The sequence below is a fragment of the Rhamphochromis longiceps genome, linkage group LG11, assembly GCF_057381845.1.
Source record: "Rhamphochromis longiceps isolate RC_006_pf linkage group LG11, R_longiceps_female_GT1.1, whole genome shotgun sequence".
NCBI lineage: Eukaryota > Metazoa > Chordata > Actinopteri > Cichliformes > Cichlidae > Rhamphochromis > Rhamphochromis longiceps.
In genome coordinates, this window is record NC_140567.1 from 25018776 (window position 1) to 25035654 (window position 16879).

The following is a 16879-nucleotide window of genomic DNA, read 5'->3' on the forward strand; positions in this document are numbered from 1 at the left end:
TGTCATGCAATCCTCATGTGATTTTTATTGCACTCCAAACTTCTTAAAGTATGTTTAAAAAGATAAAGAAAACAAAATTAATATATAAAAAACACGTTACAATTCCTTTAAAAGTAAATACTGTCGAGAGAGTGAGCTGCAATGGTGAAGTTTTCCAGCTGAGTGCTTCTTGTCTTACATATACAGTCGGACTACAGTAACAATGTACCTTTAGTAACTTATCAACATGACTTCAGTCGGTTCTGTTCATTGTTATGCATTATCACTGCTTTGCCTAGTATGTTAGCCCAGGCCTACATACCTAGCATTAGTGCAAGCAACAGGATGCTGACTGCAGCTCACTTAGTGGCCACAACAAGAGCTACTACACAATGACCTTAAAATGTAATTACCTTCATTCGGCATTCATGGCAACACATTCAACAAACCAACATATTCCTCCTTTTTTTAAAGCCTTTAAGTGTTCATGGTAAAGCAGACTGGAGTAAATAAAAGATTTTTCTCCCAAGTTTGACTCTTGGCTGAACCCGTTAAGCTGTCATTAAAATTTTGTTATTCTGCATTTCAGACCTGGTCAGTCTACTATGCTTCAATCAAGACCATTACCTCCTTGTTTAGCTGAGAGCTTCTATCAGCCCCCTGCAGGTTTTACTCTCAAATCACTAGAATGCAAACCAGTGCTGGAGAGCAACAGAGGAAATTTAATCAGTGATTGTATTTTGGTCAAATTCTGAAGTATACTAGAGAGGAAACAACACCACTGCATCAATCTGCAATCTTAACTTGTAGTTAACTGTACTGAAAAATGACATTTGAAAGCTGATTAATCTATTTGTGGTCATGCAGTTTCTAACATACTTTAACTGCATCTTGTTAAGTAAACTTTTGAACATTTACATAAGTAAGATTTCATATCGCAGACTTCTAATAGTCTACTTTGCTTCTATTGTGTTCCTATAAAACTGATAAATATTGACGCCTGCGTCACACTTAGCAATGTACTGCTTAAAATGGCAGATCAAATACAAAGCTGTCCACCCTGCATATTGTAGGTGTAACTTGTGTGAAATACACCCTCTCTGTTGGATAAATGAACGTTATTATCCCTCCTCGTTCCTGGTTGTCCAAATCCTAATTAAAACATTGGTTTAATTAGAGAGTCGTTGGCGGTAATGGAGTTTAAACACGGCCTCAGTCTCTAGGTGCTCCTCTGTATCAGAGGGTCTGTGCTCTGTGTGTACAACTCTCAGAGGGGCTTACTCCTGTATCAGCACACTGTGAGTCTGCGTATGTGTCTGAGTTTGCGTGTTTGTGTGTTGCTGAGCCAGTCGCGGTTCTCAACAGCTGCATTTGGCAATCATGAGCGATTCCTCGGGAGCTCTGAAAAAAAAAAACACAGAGAGTTGTTGGCTCTCTAGATGTCCAGTGATGTCTGTGACCCACTGACCCAGTGATTCAGAAACATCAGCTCTGGTCTGTCTCTGTTGGGCTCTCAGATATTACCCTTCCCTCTGAACTCCATCCAGTCACATCAAATCACTGCAAGGGCAGTGGACAAGGGACAGGCTTCATTCCAGAAATTGGCCCTCTTTGCTCAGCAGGAAGGGATGTGCATATTTCTTTGGACACAGGAATCACACTCATTTCAGTGGGAATTTTGGGTAAAGTATTGGCATATATCATAAGTCTGTAGGTTTTAATATATTTAAAGTGTTTCTTCCAGGAGAGACTGTGTTTTATCATCCTGTTTTCTTCGACCCAGTTTTCCTCAACCATCCAAAGTTTTTTTTGCTTTTGTTTCTCTTAATACCTCAGGACATCTTCACAGGAGATGTGTGACGTTACTGTATGTATAAATAGCTGCTTGGATAGTTATTACTGGATTAAATTCACCTAAGGGACATTGAAAGTGATGCCTGTAGTTTAGGTCTGAAGGTAAAATTACAAGGAGTTTGTTAACAGTTGTATCTCAGCCTGGACATGGTGATTAAATAAACATTTTTTTAAACTTAACAATGTTTAAATGAAGAGTCAAACAAATACCAATATGGCAACTCATAAGTTAGACTGCTGGCTTGATGTGTAACCAGTGGTGATCCATGCCACAATTTTGATTTCCTCCTGCCTGTCAGTGTTTACAAGTGCAGAAAAACACAGAGAATACATTTTGGAAAGTGCGATTTCTTTTTTGTTCTCCACACTGACTGTTTACCTGCATGCAAGCAAAGCGTGCTCAAACATGATTATCATGCAGCGTGTTTGCTATTGACCAAACTACAGACTCTGTAAACGCTACATGATTGTACATATGCAAATACTAAATAGGCTATTTATTTTTCTGCTGTCTTCACTGTGCGATCGTAAACATACAGTTATGGATCTGACTATAATTTTACTTTGATAATACTTTGTGTAAAATTTCAGTTTGGTCACTCGGCTCCAAAGACAGGAAGTTGAATTCTGGCATAATGACTAGAACTGATGAGCTAATATGACTTAAACTGTGGATGAATGTCAGACACAGGGATGAACCCTTTCCTAGTGACACATGTGAGCCACATAAAACATTTCCACTGATGATCACAGTATCTAAATCTTCTGATTATGTTTAAATGGAACTAACAGCATACATAATAATGCACATTTTTCTTTCAAATGACTTGTGGAATACGGCAGAAACATTATCGTAGATTAGCTGATGGTTCCGCCACAAACTGCAGAAATAAAGAGACCACTTTGTATCCAATGAGTGGACGGACTCATTAATATTCAAGTGATAAATTAACGATTAGAAATGAACTCTGTGTGACCTCGGAAGGATTAATCATGCATGTGTGATTGTTAGCACTGAGGATTGAGGTGTGATGGGGTTATTTATTGGCTGATATGAGGTAGCTGGGGAGATGTCTCATTTTCTGCCTGGGTGGGAGAGAGTGTCCCAGATTTCTTCCCCATCTGGGTTAAAAATCTGCCCAGCAAACACAAACTACATAAACATACATGCACATTCACTTGAGTCAAGCCTCCAGCAACCTAGTGTATAGTACACTGCACAGTGACTCACACCATGCCACTCCCACTCTCCCTCACTTTAGCTTTTACAGTCTCTCTCCCTTGCATCCCTCAGCCTCATTTGGCCAATTAGCAGATTAGCAGTCAGTCTCCCCACGCATGAATCACAATATGGCAAAAGAGTAGGTACAACCTACCACTGGGAAGACCTCCAGCCTTTACACAGCAATGGACCAGAAACATTACATTAATATATAGCTATAGTCGTATGCACAGTATATTTACTTTGCGATTACATCAAAGAAGAGAGTTTGTGTCTAAATCGTGCCATTTTTAGTCAGTTATTCGTAGTTCACAGAAAATCTCTTTATATGATGGGGTCAGTAGTCATTATCCAGCATCTCAGTAGTTTCTTTTTATCATGGCATACACTGTATCTCCGCACTCGAGTAGGTGATGCTGTTGGGCTCTCAGCAGCACAGTGAGCGAATGTGTTATTCTGCAGGACGGATCCCTCCTTGAGGAAACAGCAACAACAACAGAGCACATGACCAGAGCTCTGAGCCAGCTTTTCTTCCCCTGGCACTCACCCTCCTCCACCGCACACACAGCAGTGCAGCGCTCTGGATACCCCCAGCTTAGCTCAGCCGAGGAAAAGGAGCAAGTAGCTGTAAGGGAGGAAGGGCAGAGAGACTGAAGAGGGAGGGAATAAAAAGGGAGTAACGCGACTGTGCGTAACGAACAACTAAAGATCTGCAGCGGCCGCACTGTCAACTCCAGCTCTGGCTGTAGTGGGTTGATGGCTCCTGCTGAAGTGGGAATCGTTTGAGCGTCATCTGTCTTTTTTACCCCCAGTGCCCTGCAGCAATAACAGCAAGGATCCAGGGGGTTTGGTGCTTGTTTACCGTGACAGCTGCAGTAAGGCTGGTTGCCACCATGGGGTACCGGCTTGGATGGCAGCCCTCTTGCAGCGATATGTGCAGATGCTGGGTTATTGAGCATCAGAGTTCAGCAAGAACACAGCTGAGGACCAGAGCCCAGATGGCTGGGAGAGATGGCAGAAAACTGAGCTAACGGTGTCTCAGGACATGATCCAGTCACATGCAGACACCCTGACATACACATACTGACACTATAACACAGCACGAGACGACCATTAACCTGGTGAAATGGCATTTCTAAGGTTTGTGCCCTCTTCCTGACACGCTTCATTAATCTGTCTCTGCACGAATGTGGCTGCTATCCCGAGCAGGTCTCCATCACTGATACGGGGTGAATAACTTCCAGCAGTCACCTGTGCAGTGTGGTAACTAAAAGCCTTGGGCAGAAGTACCTGAAGCCCATCATTGTGACTCTAATAAACACCCTAATAGCCTGTTAAATATATAATGAACAATTAGACCTGAAAAGGAGGAAATGCTGTTATCCAGTTCTGTTTAGATAAATGGATGGAAACCTGTAGAAAGAGAAGAAATCATTAAAGTATGAGGCAGCTCGTGTACTTTGTATGCAGGAAATCTTTGTTTTCCTTGCTCTTTGATATTCAAAGGAGACTTCCCATCTGTGAGAACATGGCCTTTTTTATCAGCACTGAAGTGGTTAGTAGCTGCAGATAACACAGAGACAATCTGTGCCGGTCGCACACTAATGCCGAGCGCATCCACAAACGCACATATATTCATTCTTTCTCACACACAGCACACACACACTAAGAGATCAAACTGTAGGGATGAATTTTCTCCTTCACAGCATTATATTTCAATTTCATAACTCACTCTGCGGCTGAGTCACATTGTTTATAGAATCGCCTGCCATCATGTGCCCACACACAGGCCTCTTATTTCTGATCTGCCACATACACACAAGCTCACATTTGCATGCACATATACAATATACAATGTTATACCTATAATCATCCAGGTTTGTAACCTGGTATTGGTAACAAGGCAAATTATAATAGCGCACATCAGAGAAGTGACAAAGAGGCGCTCACACACACACACACACACACACACACACACACACACACACACACACACACACATACACCTTCAGGTTAAGACCCTGTGTTATATTTGTTACATTAGAATCCTTGAACATAAGAATACTCTTTGAGCACACATACCATTGCACGCACACAATGGTCATCGGGTCTCACCAGGTGTCTCTGAGTACTACATCACTGAGTCATTCACCTTGAATATGCTCCTGAGCGCAAGGCTTTTCTATCCTATTCTAGCCAATCAATCAGACTCTACCTCTGCCAGATTTGCTAGTTTACAGGCAGACTGCTAACTGGCAAATACGGGACATGGTGTCAGTTGTTGTGTGTGTGTGTGTGTGTGTGTGTGTGTGTGTGTGTGTGTGTGTGTGTGTGTGTGTGTGTGTGTGTGTGTGTGTGTGTGTGTGTGTGTGTGTGTGTGTAAAGGCATGGTGTAGCGGGGGTGTTCGGTTTTAAATTTAATGGCAGGGAATCCCTCGCTGTAACGCAGCAGAAACAGAGCAATGGAAGAAAGCGCTGAAGTAACATTGGTGCACATGGCGCTTTCACACCCACACAAAACATAAAAAATTCAGTAAGACCGCTACACCACAAGACGCAGGTAAACTGGGGCTCCATACACAAACACATGCAGTACCATGGAGGCGCAAAGACACCAAAACTTCTGAAAACTGAATGGGCTGAAATCCAACATTCTACTTTTTTAATAATATGTTACTAAATGTAAACATGATTTTCTACAATTAATTAGTTTTATTTAATAGGATGTTGATAAAAAAAATAAAATGAAAGAACAAATCATAAACAAAACATCCTCCTTTTACACATGCAATACTCTTTCTTACAAACGCATTTCAGTCACCTCAGGCCCAGAAAAGCGTTGTGAATCGATGCCCAGCCTTAAGCAAGTAAACAACCACAAACACTCACTCACACTCATACTAGAACTGGCTCTTACTGCTTATTGAATCAGCAAATAGTGTGTCAGCTAACTGGTAGTGACGAGTCTAGATAAAGGGCTGCACAAACAGGTGAAAGTCATCACAATGTCCCACATTCATATCTATAATTTCACCACAGCAGGATGAACTACAGCAGTTACAGTCACAAAGCACACAATGCCCTAAATTATAGTGATTAATGCTTCAAGGAGTTGCAGGTATAGTGCTGCCTGGTAAGTGGACACAGGAAAATTAGCTCAAGTGTAGCTTTTGCCACAGTTATTACTGATTAGATTATCTGCATTACATTGAGAAATATGATCGGCATCGTGGGGCTGTGACAGTTTTACACTGACACTGGCTTTTCTGCGGGAAGTTGCTCTTAAAGATGCAATTAAACTCTAATTTTGTCATAGAATGTAGTGCCTTTTGTCACTGACGAGGTTAAGAAGAATGCGCATCTCCCATCTGCTGCATCTCAAGGCCTTTTACCCTCTGAAGTGGTGATGGATGGATGCAGACAGTTTATCTGCTGTCTGTACGTCTGTCTTCGCTTGACTCGGTAACAATCAGTAACACAAAGCAACCACTATCATATACTGTAGCGAGCCTACTGTACTTGTATGCAATTAGGTCGATAAGGCTATAAGCCAAACCTTTGCCTGGCAAAATAACAAGCAAACAAATAAAATATTTGCACAGCCTTAAAAATTTGTAGTTCATTTTTGCCTACGTGTATCAGTTATTGAGTCTTTCGGATGAGATCTTTCCGTTTAACCTGACACCCGACACCTTTAGAGTAAAATAAGGGGCAAATAAAGCTTTTGGTTCACATTTCTAATATAAAAAATACAGAATCAATATAGAACTATTTCCTGAGGGATACTATGCAGTATACTATATCAAAGGCTGGGCACAGCCATATCGTTTGTGAGAAGAATCGAACAATAGTACAAACTGATATCAGAGCCTGGCCACAGAGTGCACTCCCAGATATGATGGAGCTGGGAGAGATAGAAGGGAGACAGATACATCAGGGCTACTCCCGTGCAGAGACAGATCCACTCCTTTTGCCTGCTGCTCCTCCTGTTGATCTCTGTTTGGCAGCGTGCACTGCAGTTGAGCTGGTCGATCAATAGCACACACTGAAGCCATTCTCACCCAGGATAAACACAACCCCGCCTTTGGATGGGCAGCACTGCTGCTGATTCTGTTACTTACAAGGAAATCAGACCGAGTCACACAAGCTGCTTGAAAATGCCCAGGCTTCCTTCTCTTAACTACTGTTTGTTTACGCATTTGTGTTAGATTATAGTGCACACAGCTTAAGATAACACTTGCAAACTGAAGGGAAATATTCCTTTTAGTGGATCTACAATCTCTACTGCTCTGGGCTGCTAAAAACATATTCTCCCTTATCTTTATTGCTTATCCCTGACTCGAAAACATAATTGCAATTACTAGAGCTCCCTTATTAAATTCCTAAGCTTCCATGATCGCATGTATAAAAACGAGCATCAGTATACAGGTGACTCACCATTAGATTAATGGGGCACCTTTTCAAAGCTTTCTGCCTATTTCAGTCACATTATTTCCAACATCTGGAGGCTTGTAGGGTCTTCTGTCTTGATGTGAGTGTTGAAATAGGATCCCAGTCTCTTCTCCTGCTACACACTGTGTCAAGAAAAAACAGCCAGAGCTGCTGGATTTGCTGTTTCTGCTGTATTCAGTTCACACCTGCCTTCTTAACTGTGTCATCTTGTACTCTTTTTTGCATATTCTAGATATTTTTAAGAAGAATTTACATTTAGTTTTAAAAAAAAAAAGGGGGGCCTGGGAAAGGCGCAGCATGGACCCTGTTTGCAACAGGGTTCTGGTAGCCCAGTAAAGGCTGTGCTTGAGTGTTTTAGAAGAGTGAGTGACCACCGTGTCCAGACCCATGCTGTGCCATAAATATGTTTAAGAGCTGGATGTGCTAAGTGAGACATGAATATTTAACAGCAAAGAAAGTCTGTGTTTATTTTTACCTCGGCACGTGATTGATGCTACACACTAGGACGTGTAAGCGTGCACTGCAACATACCCGAATACATTTAAGCAAACAAGTGATTGTTTACCCGAGCTTTTTGTTTTTTTTCCCCAGTGCCGGCGCTGTCAACACGACAGCTACGGGTTTATCCAGGACTATCCTCACCTGAAAACTCCCATCACTGCCACACACCCTCGCCTATGCATTTGCCCCTCCCTCTCCCCCTCTCTCCCTCGCCATCCGCCCATCTCTTCTCCTCCCCGCCTGCATTCTTCCTGCTCTCTCGTTATCCCCTTCCACTCTATGCCTATTATTCATGCAAATAACAATAAACTGTGCAAATGTCCCAAACAATGGCATTATCCCTTCTCTCTTTCTCCAAGCTATGTCTCCCTATAAATAAGCACCGCGCTTCCCTCTCCCGCCTCTCTCTCTCTCTCTCTCCTCTCCATCCCTCTGCCTCCTACTCACACATATACATACTGCCAAACAACATCATAAATCATGGGATGGGAGGAGGGAAGAAGGGGAGCAAGGAGGTGGGGGGTGCAGCCACACACACAGTAGCACATTTTAACACATATTGCTTTTGACATCTAGGCGGTATACTGTGCATACTGCCTCTGTGACCACACGTCCAGAGCTTGCCTTGAGACTGCACAGAAACAGAGGCAAGCAGCTCCCGTGCACAAACACATACAAAGACTGCTCCTAGTCTACACAAACCCTTTGCTCCTGTATGGACCCGCATCCTCCAGCATCTCCGCTGCACCCCTGCACCCCTCACCCCAACCTCCCTCTAGCCCGCAGTAAGAGAAGTGGAGCTTACTCAGTCTCCTGGAGCCGATGCACCCCATGGTGTATTCACAAAGGCCCTGGACACAAGCGTAAAAGTGTTACCCAGACACGGCGCATTCTCCTTCTCCTTCCTCCTGCGACTCTCTCTTTCTCTCAGCTCTGGCTTCTTTTCTCTCGCTTCTCCGCTGCCGTCTCTTTTTCTCTCTCCCTCCTGCGCTTGCTCGATCACTCTCTCTCCCTCACCCCCTCTCTCTCCCTCTCTCTCTCCCTGCTGCTCTCTCTCCAGTGCAGTGTCTTAGAAGAGATCCGGTTAGTAAGTCAGTATGCCTGAGGGGAAAAGATTAGGACTAAATAAAGATGTGATGCATTACTGTAATTATTTCAAAACATGTATCATATTTTTTTTTATTATAGTTATCAATAATAAGGATATCAACATATTTTATTACCTGTAACATTTGATTTTTAATGTTTAATTTAAGTGGCAGGAGTTCTGACTTTTCACGCAAATAATTTAACCTAAAGAGTGTGACGATGACAAAATATCTGAATATCCACCACATGCAGTCGTTTAAAGACAGGTCAAACAACAATTGGACTGAGTATGTGTGCAGTGACGTGCCATCACTAAGATCAATAGCTGTGCTGAGAGTGTCGGTCTGCCATTGTTGTAGATATCACTGCACTGCTGTAATATTGTTGAGCTAAAATGGGGGATTCTCTCTCTGTCTCCCTCTCCCGTGTGCGTTCAGCCTAACAATGCACTGCAGCGGTTTCCTCGCTCCTCTCCTCCCCTCGCCATCTCCCTCTCAATCACCCAACACCTCCTCCCTCTTTGCACCCCCCTCTCCCCAACCTCCCCAACACTCATCGCTCAAAAAACATTCTCATACACCAACATGAAACAATCCTGAGGAGAGAGGAAAAAAGCAGCAGAGGGTTTTCCTTCACAGTCAAACTGCTGCTGAGTCTCCACCTCCTCCCTCTGTCATCCCTCACTATTGATCCGCCCACAGTCATCTCTGCGCCTATTTCTTCTGTTCACTAAGGATTACATTCCCCCTTTTTTGCCTTTTTTTTTATCCCCTTTTCACCTTGCCTGCTACACTTCTCTATTCTGGTAAAAAAAAAAAAGCAAAAACAAAAACCTGTCTCCTTAATCTACAGCTCTTTCTGCGTCTCTCATTAGACCTGTGCCTCTTTCCATTAAGTCTGTGTAATTAATCACGTTTTACGTTCAGCTACAGTTTTGCTTTCTAAAGAGGGTGAAAAGAAGATAATCGAGATAAAATGGTTATTGTGACACAACCTGTTTCACAGTTTCTTCACAGCATGTGCCTTTTGGCCCTTCCCTAAAAGCCCTACATCACTCCTCCCTAAACTAAACTTAGCGCTCAAAGAAGACCTCGTTATAAACCAAAACAATTATCATTATGACTTCTGCACCCTCCGTCTACTATATCTATAACGCCATCATACCAAAACCTTTCCTCTCATCGGTTTTCTATGAAATCGTGCATTTATTTTTACTTTGATGTGTGCTGTTTCTAAGCAGTCTGGAGACAGGTTTATTTGTGGTCATTTCTTTGTTGACTTTGAACTCTCTGGGTAAAGAGCAGAGAGAGAGAGTGAGAGAGGGAAAAGAGCTGGGCAGATGGATGGAAGGAAGAACAGAAAGCAGGAAAAAAGGCGCAGATGGAGGGAGTGATGAGAAGCAAGGCAGGCAGAGAACAGTGGAGTCATGTGCGGGAGAGGTGTGGAGAGGATGCTGTGTGAAATAAAAATTAGCACTCCAGAATGGATGAAAGAAAATGACGGTCACTTGGAAATATACAGTCATGGTTGTGATGCTGCAAAAAAAAAAAAAAAAAAAGGGGGGGGGGGGGGGGTGCCAGACATTAGAAATCATACATAATCCAGCCAATCCCTGCACTCTGGATTTCCATGTGTATTAGCTCTGTTTGTCAACTCCCACAGGGGTTTCTGCAGGGGTCAGCTTCACTTCTATAACATGAACCTGAACCCTCTAACCCTGTTTGCAGCTGACTGGCTGACGCTGTTGTTTTAAATCTCTGTCTCAGTTCTCACTCCATCTGCCCATCACTGCATGTCAGTCAGTGGAAGTCTCTAAAATCCTCAGCTAATCTAGGCGTATCTATCCTGCTTTACCTGCATTTCCCTGTCAATAGGATTCCTGTTTTATACTCCTTTTCTCCTACAACACTTTGTACATTGTGCTTCTATAAGGGTTAATTTATTGACTATTTTGAAAATCGATTAACCGTTAAAGAGACGTAGAACCCACAATCCCAGTTCATGAGACGCAGCTTTTAAATCTCTCACATAACAAATTATTCCTGTTGTTGTTTTCAGCTGAACAAAAGAAGATATCATAACACATTTCTCACTGCTTTCTTTTTCTTTTTGTTTGTAGAGCAAAGATTAACCGAGGATAATATTTTCACATTAATCAATGATGGAAAATAATTTTAGCAGCAGCCTTTTCAGGCAGTCTGTGACAATATGGTGATCTATGATACCGCCTAGCAATGTGAGACAAGGTCAGCCATAGATGGAGGAAATTCCTGACACTAATCTCACGCATGATGCATAGGCCACTCACAAATGTGACTGCCTCTCATCGTCGTCGCCGTCTCATTACTTATTCTCTCACACGCAGAGACTACAAAAAAAAAGATACCGTGACGTAAAACGGCCTCGCAACACATGACACGGACGACTTCTATCATGTTCCTGTCACCGCATCTCTTGTTTTCTTATCTCGGGTGATGATGCTGCATTGAATTTAGATGCAGTGGCTCCTGTTTAATGTTGCCTTGGGGACTCACACCCAGATAATTTCTGTAATCAATGATTTTCATGTACCTGTCACTATCTGTCTATCAGCTCCTGGCTGCTATGTAGGTTACACCTCAAGGATAATGAATACCAGCTTCAATACTGTCTTGTTCAGACAATCTAAAGGCGTTCTGGCTGATGCACAGGAATGCCTGCTCCAGTCTTTCTAAAGGTAGTATTAAAAACTAGCTCAGACTGGTTAAACTCCTTTGAGAAAGGCCCTTTTTTCTCCACCCTCTGCCACCTTTAGTCGGTGACTGTCTACTGTTTTGTCTGGCTTTTTTGTGATGAATCAAACTGCTAGAGTGTGTCATTATATGTGTTAATTGGAACCACATGTTACACACTTGCCTTCGCTACGTTAGCCATAAGGAGAAAGGGGATGAGAGGAGGGGTGGCATCTGGCTGAAACTGGCGAAAGAGAACTGATGCGAAAGGCAAGGAGAGAAAAGAAGATGAAGGGGGAATGAAAAAAAAAAGGGAGGGAATTACTAAATTGTTTGTTTTTGAGGAGGCAAGGGGTGTAGGAGGTGGGTGGGAACAAGGGAGCAATATAAATGTTGTTATGAGAAGAGGCAGTCTCTGATAAGACATTCTCTAATGACCGAGTTTATGTCATTAGCTTTGTTTTAGCCAGTGGGAGAATAGAGTTTATGTGTATTATTAGCTGGCGCACTGAGCCACAGTTTCTAGCTTGGATTCTTCAGCACACATATTTTTGGGCTGTTTTATATTTGTGTGTGGGTGGTATAGAGTCTCTCTGTGCATGACTTGTGCGTATATGTGTTTATGCAGCCGTTACACCAGGCAAAACCTTGCGTACGAGGAGTTCCCAACTCTCCTCTATTATTTACAATTCTCTTTCCTCTTCTCCCGCAATTACCCTACATTCTCTCTCGCTCCAGCCCTCCTCGTCTAGACCACCATGCAGCATGTTCGTCCTTAGATACGTTTCTGCGTTCAGCTCGTTTCCTTCAGCTTCTCAGCATCTCTAAGAGTCACGTCTGAATTTGCGGGTTTCCACCTTACACACCTCTGTCTTTTACACATCTCTAGCTCAAGCCGATTTGCTTGCTGTCAGAGAACGTGGGGGAATCTTCTAACCTCAAGCCATTTGATTCTGGGCTGTGTGCAGCACAGTAATGAATATCAGTCTGACACCTGCTGGGGGGATTAGAACACTGCAGTCTAACCCTGGCTTTGATTGGAAGCCAGTTTGGCAGCGAAGAGACTTTTCCTCTCAGTGCTGAGTGACGAGGACATGTTTTGCCACAAATATGCAGGTTCTCATCTTGGCTGATGTGCACCTGGAATTTATGCTTTGCAGATTTATGTGCATGCCGTTTGCTTTGCATATCTATTGCAGGCTACACTTTGTGTTTATACTGGATTTTCACATGAAAGATTCTTCATCGGCTTTTTCTCACACTCCAGTCTAAATTTATTTAGCCTGCTTTCAGGCTGGCAACCTGATAAACAAAGTAAACACAACATCTGTAGAACCTTTGCTGACATTTATTTGCAGGATAATTATCTTGGTCTGTATTAGTGTTTAGCTATCTGTTCAATAAACTGGCAACTGATTGTATAGAAGGTGAAGAATGCATGCATTACTCTAATGCTGAAGCTGATAGTGAGTATACTGGGTAACTTGTGCCTTATCTACGGTGGCCCTGAAGTGCAAATCACACCAACAAATTGCTAAACACAACAACAAAATTGAGAAACAAAAAAACAAATGGAGAATCACAAAAACAAAACTGAGAATCACAAAAACAAAATTGAGAAGCACAAAAACAAAACTGAGAATCACAAAAACAAAATTGAGAAGCACAAAAACAAAACTGAGAATCACAAAAACAAAATTGAGAAGCACAAAAACAAAACTGAGAATCACAAAAACAAATCAAGAAGCACAAAAACAAAAGAAGAATCACAAAAACAAATCAAGAAGCACAAAAACAAAAGAAGAATCACAAAAACAAATCAAGAAGCACAAAAACAAAAGAAGAATCACAAAAACAAATCAAGAAGCACAAAAACAAAAGAAGAATCACAAAAACAAATTGAGAAGCACAATTACGTTAAGAAAACCGGAAAGGGTAGGTACCAGTCGGCAACAGGAGACATCACTGATTGGACGTCCGCGCTGTTCATCTTTAGAACCGGAAGTTACTCTGCCTGTGGCGCATTTTTTTCAAACATGAACATTAGCGGTGACCCAAACATAGCTGTCGCTATTCGAGAATATTTTGATTCAGGACATACATACGAGGTGATACTGGATATGCTCAAGTAGAGCTGGGCGATATATCGAGTTTTTAAAACATATCGATATATTTTTATACGAGATATAAGATGTGACAATATCCTTTATATCGATATAGTCTATGTTACGTTATAATTATAGTTGTGGAGCCGCAAGTTTGCCTCTCTTTCGTCCACTTTTGTCTCTACGCAACGTTACTCCGCCTCGCCTTCACTGAAGACAACTCCCCCTCCTCCCCCATCGCTTCACGTGCAGGCAGCGACAAGACGGACACGGCAAATCTCCGTTAACGAGTTACTGCGCATCGCCCCATGCGTGGGGCTGGACGGCGTCAACGTGCTAACGAGCTAAACATGCTAACGAGCTAACAGCGCTAACCCTAAAATCCTTTCATTCTCTCAAAAGTTGATAGCGCGCCTTATGTATGAATTCTGGTTGTGCTTGATGGCCGCGAACCGATTTTATGTGGTACACGGCGCTCAGCAATCTGTCAAAAATGTTTGAGTACGACTTTGGTAAGCTACGGAGCTGCACCGCTTGATAGATTGTCGGCGCATTACGGCTACCGAGGAGCTTCGCGGAGTGATACGTACTGTGCATCAACGTAATATTACCGTATTGTGTGTGTATAAGGACCATAAATGGCACCTGTAAGAGAGGTGGTTATGAAGCGGATTTCAAACTCCAGGCTATCAGTCACACAGTAAAACTTGGGAACAGAGCAGCTGTGAAATCTGTCTTTGTTATTACGCTCAGCGTCTTTTAGTTTACATTTTGACTGCACAATTGTGAGCTCTTTGTTTAGCACAAAAACAACCTTGTTTTCTTTTATTTATGGAGCATTATTATTTAATGAATTCTCATAATTTAATTTTGAGTAATTTTTCATGTACATCTGTGCTGTATGTTAATAAAAGTGCCTGTGTGACATCTGGGACACAGCTTTGACTAAGAACTCTCTTTTTGTTCTTACTTTATGGCTTAAAAAAAAATCGAGATATATATCTTATATCGCCATCCAGCTAAAAAATATCGAGATATGAATTTTGGGTCATATCGCCCAGCCCTATGCTCAAGTGTAATCATGACATTGCAATTAGTATGCGTACACTGAAAACGCATTTAAAAGAATCTGGACTGTACAGACGAGGCAACTATTCTCCACTTCCTGAGGTGAGGCGTGCCATTTTGGCCGAGCTTCGAGGACCAGGACAATTGTTTGGATATCGGACCATGTGGCAAGTTCTCAAACAAAAACACAAGCTGCGTGTCAAGCGTGATGTAGTTATGAGGCTGTTGAGACAACTAAATCCTCAAGGAATCGCTTTGAGAACTCGAAGGAGGTTCACAAGACGCACGTATCACTCCATGGGGCCCAATTACATATGGCATGTAGATGGCTATGATAAACTGAAACCCTTTGGCTTGGCCCTGTCAGGATGTATAGATGGCTTTTCAAGAAGACTGATGTGGCTTGTGTGTGGAGCAACAAACAACAACCCGGCTGTTATAGCTCACAATTATATAAACTGTGTAAAGAGTCTTGGTGTGATACCAATGAGATTACGAACAGACTTCGGGACTGAGAATGGGACTATGGCAGCAATACAGTGTACCCTCCGTCACGCGCACACGGACTATTATGCTGGATCGTCAAGCCACAGTTACGGATCATCTACTGGGAATCAGCGCATCGAGTCATGGTGGTCTTATTTCAGAAGAGGAAGGTGGGTACATTTGTGTCTGGTAGGTGTAAGCTACAGTGAAAGCTGATCAGATCGTTTTTTTTACATGCATTTATTAAGAAAATAGAGTAGCGTCCTGCTGGACGTGTTGAAAAGTTGGATGAGATAGACGTTAACAGCCGTCACTTTATTGCAGGAACTCAAAATGGTCACTGTCAGCTGTTGTGCCGAAATGAGCATGCTTGCCTAGATTTAACGACGCCAATACAAAATGAAAAACTCAGACCAAACTCTCCACTCCTCACAATCAACACACAGAACAGAGTGAAAAGAATACAGCATTTTTAACAAGAACATTACTGCAGGGTCGCTACAATATTTATGGAAAACTAATATGCATTACTTTGTTTGACATCCATTTGTGGCATGTTTTAAATGGGACCAAAATGTAACAAACCCTATAAAATGACCAAGAACAAAGCTAAATTGATTCTTAAATATTAATTATATACCCAGGTCTCAGTTTTGGATGGACTTGTTTGGAGACCTAAGAGACTCTGGAAACTTAAATGGAAGCCACGAACACCAATGCTTGCTGAGATTCTGCTTCAGAGGGGTTCTACAGAAAGACCTGGATGAATGCAAAGACCTCTGGAACAAACACAGGATCCGGCCAAGCAGACTTGCATCGTGTCCAGGGGGGATTCCAAACGAACTCTATCTCTTGCCTCACAGGTATTTGAGTTCTTAACAAAATGAATTAACCTTTTGCATCAAACTAAATGCAAGGTGTTGTTATTGCTTAAGTTGGTTAATATATATTCATAATTTTACACATAAGTATGATACAGCAGTTTATAACATGTCACTGCATGCGTTGATTTATATAGTTCCATATTGTCAGCAAAAAATCCTTCACTGTTCTATTTTCATTTTGCAGATATGGTTCAAGAGACTGTGGACTTGCTGTTGAGGAGAGGGAACTGGATGTGTTTCCCGAGGAGGGGCTACCGGTTGGATTGTGTGGTGATCCAAACATTGAGGAATATTTACAACAGGCTGTACAACAAAACACACTGCAGCAGCCACAAGACTGGGAATCGGCCACAGAACTGTATTTGGCCCTGAAGGACATAGCTGGGTTTTAGATACCAACTGAACTTCAGTTTGTAATGACATTTGTCAGAGTTACTCTGACGAAGACACACACTGTGTCGAAACGTTAGTTTCTTTCCTTTTTTTGCACCTAATAAAACCTTTGGACTTGAGTGCTCCAGCCCTTCT

At 42.3% G+C, this 16879-nt stretch overlaps 1 protein-coding gene and 1 long non-coding RNA gene across 5 annotated transcripts in view; one reads left to right on the forward strand and one right to left on the reverse strand.

Annotated features, from left to right (window-relative positions):
- The window catches only part of fam131bb (family with sequence similarity 131 member Bb), a 31555-nt gene extending 22588 nt beyond the window's left edge, over positions 1–8967 (reverse strand). For all 4 annotated transcript variants that reach the window (XM_085423221.1, XM_085423220.1, XM_085423219.1 and 1 more), the window contains exon 1: positions 8814–8967. In XM_085423221.1, coding sequence (XP_085279347.1) covers positions 8814–8841 — 28 coding nt within the window. In that variant the 5' untranslated portion in view covers positions 8842–8967. The remainder of the gene's footprint in view (positions 1–8813) is intronic.
- A 6233-nt stretch (positions 8968–15200) lies between these two features.
- Positions 15201–16863, forward strand: LOC146659259 (uncharacterized). Its single transcript, XR_014913788.1, has 3 exons — positions 15201–15637; positions 16112–16330; positions 16536–16863. It is a non-coding gene; the product is annotated as an uncharacterized LOC146659259 (long non-coding RNA).
- The last annotated feature ends 16 nt before the right edge of the window (positions 16864–16879 follow it).